The sequence below is a fragment of the Elephantulus edwardii genome, unplaced genomic scaffold, assembly GCF_000299155.1.
Source record: "Elephantulus edwardii isolate Elephantulus edwardi_28Jun2011 unplaced genomic scaffold, EleEdw1.0 scaffold00195, whole genome shotgun sequence".
Lineage (NCBI taxonomy): Eukaryota > Metazoa > Chordata > Mammalia > Macroscelidea > Macroscelididae > Elephantulus > Elephantulus edwardii.
The window spans coordinates 141,043-160,319 of record NW_006399945.1 but is presented as its reverse complement, the minus strand read 5'-3'; the positions used below and the strand labels follow the sequence as shown (position 1 = coordinate 160,319).

Below are 19,277 nucleotides of genomic sequence, written 5' to 3'. Positions count from 1 at the left end.
GTATTCCCTCAGTCTGCTTTTAATGCTTCCAGATCATTCATTATTTTGCCCATAACATCTCTCAGTATTGCAACTCAGGGTTCAACCCTTTTCCGTTCGTTCAACTTGATATTTATCAAGAACATGCCAAGCATGATCCTCCTTTTTTATTCTCCAATTTCCGCTCTCTGCACATTCTGCTATAATACTTCGCTTGGTCTTCTAGAGCTGCCCTTCGAAATCTTCCTTCAGTTCTTTTTCTTCGGTATTTCTTCCCTTTGTTTTGACTTCTTGACCTTCTGGTGCAATTTTCAGAGTATCTTCTGACATCCGTTTGGGTTTCTTCATTTTCCTCTGTGTTGATAATGATCTTTTGTTCCATTCATGGTTGAATGAGTATGAAGATTTCATCAATCAGCACCTTAGGTTGATGGTCAGGATATCAGGAGACACATTGCACTGGAAAAAATCTGCAGTCAGAGACTTCTCTAAATTACTGAGGAGCAATGATGTCAGTTTAAGCACTAAAGGGTGCCTGATTCAGGAATAATCTTTTCAATCACTTGCTATAAATCTGAGAGCTGGACAATGAATCAGGATGACAGAAGAATGAATGCCCTTAAGCTGGGGTATTGGAGTAATGGACATCACTGGCAAAAGAACTAAGAGATGTGTCTTAGAGAAAGTCCACCCAGACTGTTCTTTGTCAGCAAAGATGACAAAGTTTCTTCTCACACACTTTGAGCATATTGTTAGGAGAGGCTATTTATTCCTTATAAAGAGATATCATGATTGGAAATCAACAACAGAGAGGAAGACCCTCAACCAGATGGACTGACACAGTGACTGTGCCAAGTGCGCTCACGTATGTCAGAAATGATGATAACAGCACAGAAGAGGACATGGATCAGGTCTGGTGTTCAGAGTTACTATGAGTTACACATACTCAACTCAAAGGCACCTAACAACAATGACAACAACAATATTAGCAAAACAATCTCTAAGAATCTGGTATTTAATCAAGTAGGATTGCTGTTGGTTATATTGTTGTTGTTGTTGTTGTTATGTGTTGTCGAGTTGTTTGTGACTCATAGCGACCCTATGTACAATAGCCCTAAACCATGCTCTATCCTGTGCCAATCTCACTGCCTCTGACACATCCATCCTTATTACCCCAGTCACTGAATCAATCCACCTCATAGAGGGTCTTCCCCTCCTGCGCTGTCCCTTCACTCTACCCAGCATGATGTCCCTCTCTAAAGACCTGTCTCTCCTTACAACATGTCCAAAGTATGTCAGACGAAGCCCCAGAATCGTTGCCTCCAAGGAGGAGCCTGGTTTAACCCTCTCTGGGATGAATCTGTTTGTTTTCTTGGCAGTCCATGGTACATTCAGTACTCTTCTCCAGCACCACAGCTCAAAGACGTCAATTCTCCTTCTATCCTCCCTAGTCATTGTCCAGCTCTCTGATGCGTAACAAGTGATTGCAAAACCATGGCCTGTATCAGGTGCACCTTAGTCTCCAGAGAGACACTGTTGCTCTTGAGTACTTTAGAGAGGTCCCTAACAGCAGACTTTCCCATCGCAATACGTTTTTTTTTATTTCCTGGCTGCTGGTGTCACGAGTGTTGACCGTGGAGTAGAGCAAACTGAAGCTGTGAACAATCTCAATCTCTTAAATCAACTGTAAGTATATCCCTTAAATAAAACCCTCTAATTTAAGTATCTTGATGGTATAGAAATGTATTCTGTGATGCAACTCTAATGTTTTTAAATCCTTGAATCAGAAATGAAACAATTCTTCTAAAATAATACCAGATTTACTTCATGTAGCCAACAGTGAAACTGAAATTCTTCACCCACAGAAGTGGGCACGTCTTCCATTATTCCTAAAGGGGCTGCTTTGCATAAAGCCATCTGCGAATTAAACTATAAACCAGTCATCTCTTTTTTTTTTAAAATTTTTTTTCCAGTCATCTCTTTATTGTCCTACAAGTACAGTGGAAAATCCAGCCAAACACAATTATTCCGTATTGAGTTGTTTTGTGCTGTAGTCAATACTGGGGACTGGGGGTCCACAAAAAAAGTTCAATGAAAAAAAGATACAACTCTGTTCATTTCTTATAGGTGAAACACACCACAATCAATCACACGGGTGTGGAGTAGAAGTGACTCATGGTGCCCTTCCATCAGGTTCTGGGGGCTCTGGTGGAATGCACCAGAATGTATATACAGTACGTTGCACTGTTAACCAAAAGGCTGCTCATTTCCAGCAGTGTGAATCTACCCACTACCCCACAGGAGAAAGATGAGCGGTCTCCTCCTCAAAGACCTGCAGCCCCAGAAGCCTGAGGGAGGGCTGCTCGAGTGGGAATCGGCTCAGTGGCAGTGAGTTTTTAGTTTGAAATCTCTACAGCAGGGGACCGCTCACATTCTCCCAAGGGGCAGCCAGAGGAGTTGAACTAATGACTTTCCATTTAGCATCCCAAAGCACAATAAACTACACTACTGCTGTCAGGGGCCATCGAACCGATTACCACTCACAGCAACTTATGAACAACAGCTCTGAATGCAGCCCTGCCTGCCTCACCTTCATGCTCTCTGACGTGCTCCAGCCCATTGTTAGAGTCGCTGTGCCAGGGCACCTGGGTGAGGTTCTTCCTCTGACCGCCCATCTTTGCTAGCATAGGTCTTTTTTCAAGGACTGGCCTTTCCAGACAACACCTCCAAGTTTCACCATCCTTGCCTCTAAGGAGCACCCTAGCTGCACCTCCTCCAAGAAAGACTTGCTATTTTTACAGTCCTTGGAATAGTAAATACTCTTCTCCAACACTATAATTCAAAGACATTGATCATCCTTCTGCCATCCTTGTTCACTGTCCAGCTTTCAGATGCGTAGGAATTACTTTTCAATTATTTGATGGGCCCTGCTTTAGATCAGGCACATCTTCGTCTTGAAACTTACATTGTTGCTCTTAACACTTTGGAAAGACCCTTCACAGTAGTGTCTCTCAGTGCAATACATCTTCTGATTTTGATCTACACTACTAGGGTTCCTAAATATGAAGAGACTGATTATTTTTCATCTAAGAGGTGGAGGTCTGTTGTGAAACGAACCCAGGAGAGGATTGCCATCTGTTAACTAAGGAATGCATTATTTATACTTTGTTTACAGAAATGAAGTCAAGTCAACCTTGACCACTGGGCTTGTACAACATCTTGCTTGAAATGAAAGCTTCAACCTCAATGGCTTATCCCATCAACCTGTATGGATATCTTCTTCAACAGTCAGTAAGTGTTTAAGAAAGTGTTTTACTTCAAGACCCACTGACATGAGTGTTGCTTTGGAATAACAAAAAGTTCGAGCCAGAAGGAAATTAATGAGAAATTATCTGAGCTAAAAGACTCCATCTCTCAGCCAGTACCTTTGGCACAGTAGTTCCCTGGCACCTTGAGCACTCTATAGATAAGGAAGTGGGGCTATGCCCTGGCTCAAGGGTCCTCTGATCAAGTTGTGAAGTTTGCCCTGGTGCAAGCGTGGGAAGTAATCAGGTGTATGCTCTGCTGCCACTAAATGTAAAAATGCTCTCATTTTAGAAATACAGAAAATCCAGTCTGGCAGAGCTCTGGAGACTCAGTAAAGAGGGACTTGCCTCACTAACTCACAAGCTGCACCCCTTAAGTGTTTCCATCCAGCAGCTCTGCAGTTGGAAAGGGGGTAATCTCTTCCCAGGCCATTTACAGCCCTGGAAGCCCAGTGGAAGTCCAACTAACTATGAGTCAGTCCTGTCTCAATGACAGTGAAAGAGCTGAGAGAGTCAGAAAGAAAATCCAGTTCTTCGAATCTCCTGTCGGTTCTGTACTCTACGTTATACCTCACTTGCTCTCAATTGCTGTGATATGTGTCGTTGAGTCAGAACCAACTCAGAGCCACCCTTTCAGAGGGCTTTTAGAGGCTGTAAATTACAGAGGAGGAGAATGTTCATCTTTCTCCTTCAGAGCAGCTCATGGATTTGAACTGGGTGTCTTTAAGTTGTCATTATGGCTTTTTACCATTATGTCACCAGGACTCCCTCTCAATACATGACTAGGACTTGAAACCAACCATAGACCCATAGTCTCTTAGTCACAATTCTGAAATGCAAAAAAAATATCTGTAATCTCTTAACTCTCATTGAAAGTCCATACACCTAGCCAGAACTGGCATGAGGTTAATTATATTTATTATATTTGCTTCCAGAGTACTACTCCAACCTTACTGGAAAGTCTCACATAGGATAAGGCCTTTTGCACAGCATTATCTTTCTAAAATTGAAGCTATCTAAAACACATCTGAGTCCAGGATTTTCTGATAAGCAATGTTATTCCTGTACTATGAGCCCATTGCCCACCAAGATGTATGTAGAATGATCCCTAAAGATGTTTAAGCCCTAAATTCCCTTTGTTGCTGTTGTTTGGTATCTTCCAATCAGTTCCAGCTCAGAGCAACCCTACATACATCAGAGGAAAACACTGCCTGGTCTGGGACCATCCTCCAGTCACTGTTTGAGTTCATAGCTGCAAGTGCTTTGTGGGTCTATTTTGTTGAAGTCCTTCCTCTTTTTGTTTCACTTTCCACTTTCCCAAGTATGTTGTCTGCCTGACAACATGGATAAAGTATGTAGGATGATATCCTGTCATTCTGCTTCCAGGGAACATTCTGTCTTCCATATTGCTTCCAAGGCAGGTTTATTTGTTCTCATGGCAGCCTGTGGTATAGTCTTTCTCTTAGTCAACAACCAAGATAATTCAAATGCCTCAATATTTCAGTCTTCCTTATCAGTCAACAATGTGTACGAATTACTTAAAACACTACAGCGTGGGATAAGTATACCTTAGCCCTCAAGTATCTTCACTTCTTAACAGTTCAAAGGGGTCTTTTACAGTATATATGTCCAATGTAATACATTTAATTTCTTGACTCTTGCTTTCAAGGGCACTGATTTTGGATCCAAGAAAAATGAAATTTTTTTACAAGTTTGATCATTTCTCATGTTTATCATGATACTGCTTATCAGTCCAGTTTTATTTTGTTTTCTTTATGTTGAAGTGCAATCCACCCTGAAGGTTATAAGCTCTTATTCTCATCAGACGGTGCTTCAAGTCTTCTTCACTTTCAGCAAGCAAGATTGTTAATAAGTCTGTTCCAAGCCTTCTATGTTCTTCTTGGATTATCCACTCAGCAGGTAGATTGAGTTAAGTATGGTGAAAGGATACAGGCCTGACTGACACCCTTCTGGATTTTAAACTATGTGGTAGTATACGCCTGTTTCTTAGAACAATTACATCTGCAAGAGCACAGTTAAGTGTTCTGGAATTCTCACTTCTCATGGTTATCTAATTTGTTGTGATCCACACAGTCTTTGAAAACACATGCAAACACTTTTTTCCCCTGGTTTTCTCTGCTTTCAGACAAGTCCATCTGAAATCAGAACTTGTGAATATGTTGCCACCTGTGAATTAAGGTGCTCTGCAGATTTCATTAATGTTATGGCCTTTAAGATAGGAGGCTAAGCTGCATTATCTGTTGGATCTAATCTAATCACATAAACCCTTAGGAGCAGGGAACTTTCTCCAGTTGAGGGCAGAGATAATCAAGAGAAGTAGCCCGTCCACCAGTATTGCAGAAGGCCACATGGAAAGCATTTGCTCTAGAAGCAAAGACTAGCCCCTGGCTGATAGTCTGCAGGAGTATTGGATCATTTAGCCAATAAGCTATACCAGTTTGGAAGGTAATGCTTCCCCTGGGCCTCTGATAAGAGCCCACACCTGGATTTCAGCTTTATGAGACCTTATCAACTAGAAGGCTCAGTACCCCATCAAAGGGTTCTGCCCTAAAGAACAGTGAGCATTATGCTGAGTGAACTAACTCAGTCTCATAAGGACAAGTATGGCATAAGACCATTATTGTAAAAATACAGGGATTACTAGTAAGATATATACAAAAACCACTAGAGGAAAGGGGATGGAGGAGAGGCACTGAGGTTGGGGAGGAAGAGAATTTTTGAGTTATGTGGGCAGAGTGAGGGAGGGGTTGAGGAATTAGGAAAGATCTCGTGGGGACCTGAAAAGGTGGGGTAATGGTGGGTATGGATCACTGGTGATTAATTGTATAAAACACAATGTATGGGAGTGAAACACAATGTGAATAGAGGAATGCGTGAAGAAAATACATATAAACAAAACACAATGTATATGGATTTTGCATGCAAACCAATATAAAATTTAAAAGAGAAGGGGGAGGAACAGTGATAAAGTAAATGTTTAGTAGGATTTTGTTTCTATTTTTAAAATGAAGTTTGGGTGGTAGTTTACTGAGCAAGTAATTCTCCATTCAGCAGTTTATTAATTGGTTGTTTGAAGGTGCTAAATTTATAGTCATCTCTCACGACAGCAATAGAAAACACAGGACTGGCTGGCTTTCTCTTCTGTAATCTGGTTTCTCAACACCTACTCAATTTACCTTCCCAGACTCCCAAGCACAGAACATTATTTCAGCCAGGTTATGTGCCTCCCTGCGCCCACACAGACACCCACGCGCGCGCGCACACACACACACTCACCATGCTTACCAGGGATGTTTCCCTCCCCACCACCTCTCTGCCTTTCCAGGCATGCCTCCCTTCCCCACCCCTGCCTTCTACAAAGAGAGCCAGCCAACACTCACCTGCCAGTAGGTTATACTCAGGGCTTTCTAACTGCCTATTTCCCATTCAGAAAGGTTAAGACTCCTAAACATTAAGACCTTGACCCTGTGGCTCTACACTATTTACCACTGCACTACTCACAAGTTGTAGTCTTGATAAATATTTGCTTAGCAAATGACTAATTCAGCCAAATGAGTCTAGGTTGGGATGAGCAGCCTCTGTGTAGGAGACTGTCATCGGAGGGGACACACATCTGGAATATTCAGTTAAGGTTACGCTCTCGGTTTGTACTGGGTTTTTAATTTTTAAAGCATTTCCAAGTACATTATCTTGTGTAATTCTCACCAAAACCCATGAGATAAAGAAGGCAGCATATTTAATTTCCACTTTTTACAGATAAGAAAAGAATGGTTCTGAAGGGTTTGTAACTTGCCCAGAAAGCCCAACTATTAAAGTGTGCCTCAGAGACCAAATGTGGAGGCATCACCCTGGCAATCCATAAAGCATCGGCGAGGGAGCAGGATGACAGACTCTGTGTGCTCTGGAAAAATACCCCCGGTGTGAATCACACTGTCTCAGGGGTTCCGGGCAGCTAGCCTCTTTCTTCATATTCTTACTCCAGTCCCTTTCTCTACATTTTCTTATCAACAAAGTTCTTCCCTCTAATCTTAGTAAACAGAACATTCCTGATAAACCACACTGACTGCTCTTGAGTGGACGCGCTGGTCGCAGTGACCTTACAGCACAGAGCAGAAGTGCACCATCAGCTTTCCCAGGCTGTCTTACAGGAACAGGCTGCCACATTTTTCTCCTGAAAAGGAGCTGGTGAGGTCAAATCATCTTTCAGTTGCTATCCGGTCAGTTAACAGCTTCACGCTTAACCAACTGTACCAGAAGGGCTCCTATTATTACTGAAAACAACCTCCAAAACAGAACCAAAAAAGCCTCATGACCACTAAGTAAATAAGTTCCAGCTTGCAGTGATTTTCCATCAAGTTTCCAAGATTGTAAATCTTTATGCAAAGAGACTCATCTTTTTGGCAAAAGCTGTTAGGGGATTTGAACTACCAAAGATATATATTTTTTATGCTTAGTGCAACATGCCACAGACTCCACCACTAAAGTAGATGGGGGAAATAAAACTTCTGATCTCAACAGTGTGATTATTAAAATGCATACATGGAAACCCTCTTCGGGGTAGATGAGATGGCAAATGTTCTAAACCTGAAGTTAGATAATTTAGCACATTAATAATTTGGCATCTTTAAAAAACAACAAAACCATAAACCTAGTTACTGACTAACAATTTGCACAAATTTCTCGAAAACAGAAACGAAAGGCCAAAAATCTTATTTAACATAATCTACAGTTGTTAACCGAAAGGCGGCAGTGCTCTTCTAACAGTTCAAATCCACCAACTGCTCTGTGGGAGAAAAAGGGGCAATCTCCTTCCCTGTAACTTACAGCTTCTGAAAACTAGCTGGAATGCCAGCTATGCATCGCTTCTGACTCAACAGCGATGAGTTTGGTACTTTTGTGAGGACTGAAGTGAATTAGAGAATGCAAGTCTTTTGAAAACAGCACAGGGTATCTGTATGTGAAAAATCAACTTTCTCATCCCAACCACCAGCATCTTAACCCCCTCACCACCGGCACCAAGGCAAATCTGCCCCTTCCAGCAAATATTCCAGGCTCCTTTATATGCCTGGTATTTTCCTTCCATGGAACTGGTTGTGGATTTCTTTTAATCTGATCTCATTTTATTCAAAACATTAGTTGCTGGAAAAGCAAAGGGTAGTGAAGGACTAACAAGTGTATTTATTCAATTGTTGTTGTTATGGGTCATCAGTCGACGATATACAACCCATAGTGACCCTTTGAACAATAGCCTTAAACCATACACCATCCTGAATCAATCTCAGCATCCCTGACCCACCTGCCTCCACTGCCACAGTCACTGTGTCCCTCCACCCTTCCAAGGACTGGTCCCTCCTGGCAACATGTCCGAAGTATGTGAAAACAAGTTGCAAAATCCTGCTTCTGAAGAACAGTCTGGTTCCAACTTCCTCCAGAACAGACTTGTTTATTCTCTTGGCAGCCCATGGTATGTTTAATACTCTTCTTGAGCACCACAACTCAGAGATATTGATTCTTCTTCTGTCATCTTTAGTCATCGTCCAGCTTCTCAATTTCAAGCAATTGATAAAACCATGGCCTGGATTAGGCATACCTTGGTGTCTACACTGACATCTTTGCCTTTCACCCCTCTGGAGAAGTCCCTGACAGGAGACTTGCCTAAAGCAACTTATCTTTTGATTTCTTGGCTGCTGTAGCCAAGAGTGTTAATTGTAGATTGAAGCAAGATGAAATTGTTAACAACATCCACCTTTTCTCTCTCTATCATGATGTTGCCAATTGGCCCAGTGGTCTTTTAACTCAGAGAAATCTGGTGGCATAGTCTATAGAGAATCATCCTGCGAAGCCAAACAATGATGGAATCCACTAGCTTTGTAAGAGCAAAGCGGGCCGTCTCCTGCTGTGGGACGTACAGCCTTGAGAACCCAATGCACGGTCAGGTATGAGACAGAATCAACTTGACAGCAATGCCTTTTTTGAATTTACCTTAAACTCATGAGACAAGCTCTAGCTATGTGTTTGCTTTAACTCATTCATGTGATAAATAGAATATGGGGCGGGGCGGGGCTGGGGAACCCAAAACAAAGTAGCAGCAATAAAAAACAAACACTGGCAGATATAAATGCAGACATTCTGTCTACTTTTATTCTTAGTACAAATATCCAACCAACACCAAACCCACTGCCATCAGTCAATTCCAACTCATGGTGACCCTCCATCAAGTTTCTGAAGTGGTAAATCTTAACAGAAGCAGCCTTTCTCACTTTTGTCCCCCACAGCAGTTAGTGGGTTCAAACTAATTACCTTGTAGATAGCAATGCAATACTTAACTACTATATATCACTAACTCCCACAAGGCAGCAAGAAGATTTGAACCTTGGGCCTTAGGATTGGCAGTGCAACTGCTTATCATTGTTGTGTACCGTCAAGTCAAATCTGACCCACAACTGACCCTCCAGTGGGTTTTCAGAGGCAGTTAATCTCACGGGAAGAGATTGCTCATCCTTCTCCCCTGAAGTAGCTGGTGGATTCAAACAGCAAGCCTTCAGGATACAGCGCAGCTTCTTGCCACTAGGCCACCAGAGTTCCCTCCAACTTCTTACGGATAGGTCATACAAGAGCTTCTACAAATCTGACTGTTCTTCAGTATTTGGGTGTAATGTAACAGATCACATTCTCTGTCTCACATCAGAGATTTTAAATCATAAAGGAATAATTTTGGATTAAAGTCTGGAGTACATTAGAATGTTAGGCACATCTTTCTAATGAGGATATATAATGCAGAAATTTATTACAAATCTAACAAGAATATTTTAGTTCAATAAATTTATAGCTGATTTTCTTTGAATATTGTTTATAGTCCTGAAAAAAATGTTTTTTAATCCTTCTATGGGTAAGGAGACATGCTTATGATTACTAACCTCAGAAACAACTCCTTAAAGATTTTTCTTTTTATAACAGAATTTAGGCAAATATAGTGATATTCTGCACCTTTGCAGATACATATTATAGTTAAAATCAAACATAGCTTAACCTTGGAAATCTATACTGAGAAAACTTGAATTTTTATTTGGAAGCACGTTATTGGGTAACCCTCGAGGCTCGAGCCTTTGTTTCTCAGAGGTTTTCTTCCAAAAGAACAGATCTGGGGAAAGGTGGTGACGTATGGCTAAACATATCAGGTTATGTGAAGCTGAGTCAGGTAGTTTCTAACTTACAATACAGTGGTTAAAAAATTATTATATTATTTTTTTATTCATTGTTGCACATTTTCTTTGCCCCCTTCCAAATCTTCCCCAGTCCACCCCACAATGCACTCCTTGTTCCAGATTGTTGTCACACATGTAATATCTAATCTTATATTCCTTTTGGACAGTTCTTCCCCTCATCTGTTCTAATGCAGTGTTCATTAGCTATTCACTCTTTTTCCATTCTCTCCCCACCCCCACCATGTCTGTCTTATTTTATAACAGCAGCATTTGTCCTTTTGTGACTGATACATTTCACCTAGCATAATGTCCTCCAGGCTCCTCTATATGTATAATGTTTTGCAAGTTCATTGTTTTTCAATACTGTGTAATAAATAGTACATTGTGTGAATGTACCATAGTTTTTCATTTGTTGACAGGCACTTGGGTTGCTTCAATCTCTTTGGTATTGTGAATACCACAGCAGTAAACATGGGTGTGCATACATCTGTCTGGGTGGAAGCCCTGGTTTCTTTAGGGTATATTCCCAGTAGTGAAATTGTCAAGTCAAATGATATTTCTAATTCCAACTTTTTGAGTAAATAACTGACTGCCTTCCATAGTGGCTGAACCATTTTAAATCCCGTAATTTTACATTACATTATTACACATGTAATTTTACATTACATTATTTTACATTCAGCAGTTATTAAGGGTTTCAATTTTTCCACAATCTTGCCAGCTTTTGTTGTTAGCTACCCTGTTTGACTTTGCTATTATTGCTGGGGTGAGAGGATACCTTATAATATGTTTGAGTTCTGATAGGCTCTACTTAGATTTGTCTGCTGTGGCTGTTTGTACAATGATTTTTTTTTTTTAGATTCTAACTAAATAAAATGCCAATGTTTAGCCCTTCTTCACTGACAGAGCAAATGATTATGATCTGTGTTTTTTAAGTGCAAATCTATATGTAATATTTTTAGCCTCTAGATACGAATAAAATATTTCTAAAGTTACTGATAATAAAGGCAGTAATACTGCGTATTTTATCTATTGCAGAACCAAATTATGATGGAGCACTGGAATGTAACTTCATTTTAAGCCAGGGACCATTTCATACAGAATTGAGGATTTTGAGATCCTCTTTGTGATACAGTACAAGTTACTCTTTGAGTACTAGTTTCTTCATCTGTACAACAGAAATTATAATGCTTTGTCTCCTTTATAGGAGCATGGTGAGGGTAAAATGAAATAACTGTATGTGGAAAAATTTTGTGAACTAAGTTAAAATTCTTTGTCTTTTATTATGTATAAAATAAACTTTTATCTACCATTATCATCAGAGAAGAATGAGCTATTCCTGATATGTTTACACAAGAATCTTCTTTGAAAGCCAGCTCCTTCCTCCAGATGTTCTTGCTTATGCGGGTGGAACCCATCCCGCTTCTCACAAACATATAACCTTAGAAACTTAGGTAGTAGAAAGCTTGCTCATCCATCCTTCTTAATGCAAGAATGATCTGTTCCTTTCAAAATGTCAGTCTCCTCATGCTAACTCGTGAGAAAGATCAAAACATGGAAGTCATCCTTCACTGTATATTCTGGCCTGTATCCACCTTCCCAGCCTAACGGTGTAGGCTCTGCCCACCTTCTCTCTGCAGTCCAGGCATCCCATTTCTCTAAAGAACCCTGTTGTCACAGCTGCAATGCTAAACGGGCCACCCCAGTCATCCTTCAGTTGCTATCACAAGCTCCATGTCCTCAGGAATGCCATTCCAGACTCCCAGCATCATCCATGTCTAAGGTAATAGGAGTACAGAGAAATATAGCCCTGACCAAGTACAATGCCCCTTTTTTCTTTTGCATTTTTATTGCAGTTTAAAATAATATATTAAGTTATATGAATTTCTGCTCACCTAAATTATGACGTTTATGACAGCAGTGATGCTATTTTTACTCCTATGCTGTAATCTCTATGCCAAATATATAGAGCAGAATGTTGTTGCTATTGTTCATTGCCATCAAGTAGAGCACGACTCATAGCGACCCCATGAACAAAAGGCCTGAAGCCCTTCCACAACCATCGGCATTTATTAAAGTTTACAGAGTTTCCAGAGGCATGCTGTTTAGGAAGTGGATGCCAGTCCTACTTCCAAATAAAGCAGAATAGGTACTCAAAAATACTTTTAAATGAATTAGTGAACTAATCTGTTTCTATATATTTTTTAAAAAATAAATTTTGTAGGGGAAAAAGGAATGGGAGTTAATCAAATGTTTGACATATGTTAAGTCCCAGAACAGATGCTTTAAATAGATCTTATTCACTCATCCTAAAATCATACGAGATGGTATTAATTTCATATGGCTGCTATAACAAGAATAGCAGTGTAAAGCAACACAAACCGATTGTGTCACATTTATGTGGGTCAGAGGTATTATGTGGGTTTTACTGCTCTAAAATGAAGGTGTTGATAAGTTAGAATTCCTTATGAGAGGTTCTATAAGAGGAGGCTATTCTTTAAAAAAGGACATGCTTGGAAATGTAGAGGGTCAGCAAAAGACAGGAAAATCCTTAACAAAATGGATCGACACAGTAACTGTAGCAATGGGACCAAATATATCAGAGATGATAGTTAAAGATGGCACAGGATAGGACGGGGTTCAGATCTGTTGTTCATAGGGTTGCTATGTAGAGAATATATTACCTTGGCTTCTTGAGTATCTATAAACTATCTGCATTCCTGCATTGTTTGCACATGACCTTCTTCCATCTTCAACGACAACGAGGGACCTTGTATCTCTCTGCCCATTCTGCCATAGTCATACCTTCTGATTCTGATCTCAGCTGAGAAAAGTTCTTCCCTTTTAGAGTTCATGTAATTAAACTGGGCCTACCCAGGTAGTCTGAGATAATCTCCATATCCTTAAACACAATCTCTCCTGCAAAATTTCCATTTCTTTGCAAGGTTTTATTTGCAGATTCCAGGGATAAAGACATGATGACTTTAGGGCGATTATTCTTTCAGCCACATGGTTTATTTATCATTTTTTATAAATGAGAATAAACAAGGAAATGCAAGGATTAAATATCATAATAATAATAGTAGATCAGGGAGGCACGATTTAAATAATCTCTGGTGTTCTGGAAAGTGGGCAAATCTTCCTAAAATTATAGGCTCCTGGAACAAGAAGTGCATTGCAAAGTGAACTGGGGGAGAGGGAAGGGACAAAAGTGTGCAACAATGAGTGAACAAAAGCCAAACTTTTCTGTAAACTTTTATTAAAAGTACAATTTTGTATGTGAAACATTATTTTTCTTTTATATGAAAAATCAATGAGTTAAGTTTTCACAACAAAAACATTTTTGGTAAGCCCAGTTTATAGGTAACAATAAATATACACAGCTAAAACTATCGTAATTTCTTTTTATTGTTTTGTTTTTCCTTCATTATTGTGATTTTAATGAAAGTTTATAGAAAAGCTGGATTTTCATTCATTCATTGTTGCACATTTTCATTCCTTATGCCCCCAGTTCATTTTTTTTAAAAAAATCATTGCTGCTTAATTCCCCCCGCCCCCCCACACACCATGCACTTGGCTATATACCTCTTAGTCTGGACTGTTGTCATATTCCTTTTAAATAGTTCTTTCCTCCATCTGTCCCAATGCAGTATTCATTATTTATACCCTTCTATCTCAGTTTCCTCCCCCCAGCCCCCATGCCAGTCCTGTTTTATAACAGTGGTGTTATGCAGTATTTGTCCCTTTGTGACTGGAATATTTCACTCAGCATAATGTCAAGGGCACCCATGTTTTGTAATATTTTATGAGTTCCTTGTTTTTCAGTGCTGCATAGTATTCCATTATGTGTCTAAACCATAGTTTTCCTTTTTTTCATTTGTTGATAGGAACTTAGGTTGCTTTCATCTCTTTGATATTGTGAATAACATAGCAATAAACATAGGTGTGGATACATCTGTTTGGGTGGCAGCTCTGGTTTCTTTAGGGTATATTCCTAGTAGTGGAAGTACTGGGTCAAGTGGTATTTCTATTTCCAACTTTCTGATAATGTAACAGTATGCCTTCCATAATGGTCGTACTATTTTACATTCCCATCAGCAGTGATTAAAAGTTCCAATCTCTCCACTATCTCGCTAGCATTTTTTTTATTTGCAACTTTTTGAGAAAGCACCATACTGTCTTCCAGGTTTTTTACATTTTTTCTTGTCAAGGTTCTGGAGTATTCTATAAATTTTAGATATAAGTCCTTTATCAGATGTCATTTCCAAATATTTTCCCCAGTCTTTGGGTTTCCTTATTTTTTCAGCATGGTTCTAATACAGCAACAGACATACAGATCAATGGAATAGTATCAAGAACCCCGAAATCAGCTCATCCACCTATGGTCAACTGATCTCTGACAAGAAGATGGAACCAAGTAAGTGGGGAAAGGAAAGTCTCTTTAAAAAATGGTGTTGGTATAACTGGAAAACCATCTGGAGAAAACATAAGCAAGACCCATACCTTACACCTTAAAAACCACCTCAAGGTGGATCAGGGAACTAGAAATAAAACCAAAGATAATAAAATTTATCAGAGAAAAGGTAGAAAGCTCTAGAAGCCCTAATCCACAGCATGAATAGTCTTCCAAGAATAATGAAAAACTTATAACCAGGAGAAAATAAAATAGACTAATGGAACCTTCTAAGAATCACATCCTTCTACACATTTAAATAACAATTTTTAAAAAATTGTCCAAAAAATAGACTAAAGTTAGCTTGGAAAAAAAATTATAGGATCCTCAGTTTATTAAATATTTTACAACTAAGGTCACATGATGTAAATGACACTAGGGTAACAGAGTTCACAAAAATAACATACAATCTATAATTCGTTAGGTTGTGCAAATAGTAAACCATGTTCTTCATTTTAAATGCCTTCTTTGCCTGGCTGTGCAACTTGCTGTCAGAATGAACCTCATCAAACATTATGGGGTACGTCCTAAAAGCCTTTCCCTTGATGCAGGGGAAGATGAGAAGCAGAATTGCTTTCACCTTCCCGCATTTATTTCCATATTTCTTGTATATAAATGCTGCTTCTCTCCCCTGTCTCTGTCCATAGGACAGTTTAACGGAAATCTAAGAAATGGAACTGTGCAAGGCTCATATAATATTTATGATACGGTAAAAGAATAACAACCATAATGTCTCTTTTAATTTCCATTTCACTATCTTGCCCTCCTTTAAAAAAAATTTTTTTTCAAAAAGTTTTAGTTAAAACACCAAAACAACTATGCATTCTTAATACTCTAGAGGGAGAAGTTTTCTTTTTCTTCTTGATTTCACGGGTGTTAATAAGGAAGCCGATTGGAAGGAGCTGGGAGTTAGACATGCTGAGGACAAGGCAGGCCTGAGCAGCATGGGTGCCTCACTGGTGACACAGGGAAACGCTGACCCTAGAACGGAAACCATACTTAAAAATTTTTCTAGTCCTAAAAGGAGCTCTGCTGGTTATTCAAGTCCACAGGGTGTTGTACTACAGTTGACCCAAACCCTTCCTGGTGGTTTGAATCCACCAGTAGCTCTATGGGAGAGAAATAGGTTCTCTCCTCCTGAGTAATTCACAGTCTCTGGAAAATCCACTATGAGTCTATTCTGACTCCAAAGCAATGAGCTTGAGATTAAAGAGTTTGTACCTCCGGTCTGTAATTCTTTTTAAAGCCTTTTCACATTATTCTATTTATCTTCATCTTAATGAGGCCACAAAGGACAGCAGTTAAGAGTGTGACCTTGAGAGTCCTGCAGGCCTGGTTTTGAATCCCAGTTAAGCCCGTTTCCTTGCCTGTAAAATGGATAAATACAAATAGTTCCTAGCTCATAATGCTGTTGTGAAGATTAAATCAGACACCAGTGTGCTTGGCCACATAGTAACCCTCATCTGAACATCAAACTCAAACTCATAACCAGAATAATCATAATCAGAATAGATTCATAGCTGACACTCTATTTGGTTTCTGAGGCTGTAAATTGCATGCATGGGAGGAGACTGAACATCTTCCTCCCTCAGAAAACCCATGTTAGTTACTGTGATATTGTCAAGCCCTGGAGTTCTGCGGGACAGATGACATGCTCCCATCTAACTGTGCTAAGACAACAAGAGTCCCTGCAGCTGGACCTGCAGAGCTGGGACTTGCATGGAAGTTCAATTACTGCAAACTCCCTGTTAATGCTCAGTGTAATTAAATTGCTAGCAGAATAAAGCAGTTCATAATCTGATTTTAGCAAACATAGGCCAAAAAATTTATATTTGAGCAAATTTTTTTGAGCTTATAAATCACTTGAAGGGCAAGAGAATGAAAACCAAATTAAAGTGTATATAGAGAAACATTCTAATATTTAGAGAAATAGCAAACACCATAATCACAGACATAATCTATGAAGCCAAAAGAGCACTGTTGTCTAAAGTCCTATAAAGGGCAAAAGGGTGCCCTGGTGGTTAAAGAAACGGAAAATTGCACCCATCAACCCCACGGGCATGGCCCTCTCGCAGTTCTAATCCAGCTCTAGGGGAGAAGATGGGCAGTTTCTTCTACGGTGTGATTTATAACCTTAGGAAACCTGAAGGAGGGCCAGCATTGAGTCAGTTCTGACTCAATGAGTTTGATAGTTTAAATGTATATAAGGGAAGACTTAATAGAACATTGTGCTAAGTCATGAATGTGTCAGCAGATAACACAGCAGAGGTCCACAAACGAAATGACTCTAGAACACAACTGGGCTCATTGTTCATGTATGATTGTTTCAGAAATCATATAGCCCACAAAATTGAAACTACTAACTATTTGATCCTTTGTAGAAAAATTTTGACAACACTTTTTACAGAAAATATATAACAGGAAAAAATAATAAAAGTAGTTTTAAAATGTTAAATATTATCCTTATAGGAGGGGTGCTTAATTTTTTTTTTCTAGAAGTGGCAAATGAACCAAATCTTTCAAAATGGAATCCACAGCAGGACATTAACAATAGGAGTCTTCCCTAGGAAAGAAAACTCGATACACTGGCCTTTTCTACCTTCATCTCAATGTCACTAATAGTTTTACTGCCACCAGTATGAAGGATTTACTGTGTCCCCTAAAATTATGTATTTAAGTCCTAGCCCACATCTCCATGAATGTGACCTTACCTGGAAATAAGGTCTATTCAGTTATAATCAAATTAACATGAGGCCATCTGGATTAGAGTGTGTCCTAATCAAATGACTGAGGTTCTTACGAAAGAAATACAGACGCCTGGCAGAAGGATATATAATAGAGAGACAGAGGCTGAAAGTGACATGAATCACCTACAAGCTAAAGAACACATGGAGCCACCAGAAGCTAGAAAAAGCAAAGACTAGCTAGAATAGCTGGAGGAAGCAGAGCCCTGCTGGTACCCAAAAGTCAGACTTCTAGCACTCGACAAACTGGCCCTGGGTGTGGTGGTGTAGTTAGTGCTCAAGTGCTAACCAAAAGGTTGATAGTTCAAGCCTACCAGCTGAGAAAGACACGGCTATCTACTCCTGTGTACATGGCAGCCTTGGGAATCCTCATCTGGGTTTCCAAGGGCAGTTCTACTCTGTCTCTAGGGTTCTTATGGATCAAAAAAGACTCGATGACAATGGAGTTTAACATCCTGAACTAGGAAGAGAATAAATTCTACTGCTGTCAGCCATCTAATGTGTAGTGTATGTTACATTAGCCCTAGGAAATTAAGACTCTTGGTGATGAAATTCTGGGCCTCTTACAGATACGGGAGACTCACGTGGATTTTCTCTTCTCCCGGGCTCGGTGCTGGTCGAGATCCCTGCCCCAGCTCCTTCTCCTCACTCACTTTCTTTGAGATGTGCTGAGTCTCCCAGTTATTTGGTGCTTGTAGATCATCGGGTTCTGATTTTGGTTTCAAGCTATTGGCTTGAAGTTTTCTAAATAGGAACCAAAATTAAATTATAAAAAAATCCATTTTTCAACATTGACAGTTTTTCCAATGCTTTCTATATTTAAAATACATGTCAAAAGTAACAGACATCACTTACCAAGTGCTTTTTAAATGCCAGGCCATTTGTCAGGCATCCTAAAAACTGTTACTTACTCCTCATGACAACCCTCTGAGGAAGGTAAGTTATTTTTTATTTAAAATGCTCAAAAACCTTTATCCTTTTTCCAAAACCATTTAGTAGCAGAGTCAAGATTTGAATCTAAGTCTCTCCAGATGCAAAGCTGTTAAAGGAAATTATCTTCCTATGATCATAGTAAATAAGTAGTCCTTTTATATCTCCATACTTATTATAATAAAATTTTTCATTCTGTGATTTTAATAATTTTTTTATTTTAATTGTGATTTTAACAAAAGTTACAGAAAAGTTAGATTTTTCATTCATTTATTGTTGCACATTTTACCCCTGCTCCCTCCCTTCCCCCTCCCTCAGTTCACTTTTTTAGAAAAGAAATATCCATCCATTATTGCAGAATTACCTTCCCCCATGCTCCCAGTCCTCTTTGTAATGTACGTCTTATTCTGGGCTGTTGTCATACATTTAAGTGTCGTAAGTACAGAAGCTTGTAGGCAGCATTACTAGCCCTCAGGAGCTGGGCTGAAGTCTGCACGTTTTTTCAAATTTCCACCTGGTACAGTCACTAGCTCAGAGTTGTTATTAGGTGTATTAAGTAAGAACCAACTCATAGCTGACCCCCCCCCAACAGGTTTTCAGAGCCTATAAATTGCATAGGAGGAGACTGCTCATCTTTCTC

The 19,277-nt window shown here is 39.6% G+C and overlaps 1 protein-coding gene across 1 annotated transcript in view; it reads right to left on the bottom strand.

Annotated features, from left to right (window-relative positions):
• Positions 1 to 19,277, bottom strand: part of SH2D4A (SH2 domain containing 4A) — a 92,404-nt gene that overhangs the window by 55,080 nt on the left and 18,047 nt on the right. The window contains exon 3 of the mRNA XM_006896972.1: positions 18,292 to 18,451. Within this exon, the coding sequence (XP_006897034.1) occupies positions 18,292 to 18,451 (160 nt within the window). The remainder of the gene's footprint in view (positions 1 to 18,291; positions 18,452 to 19,277) is intronic.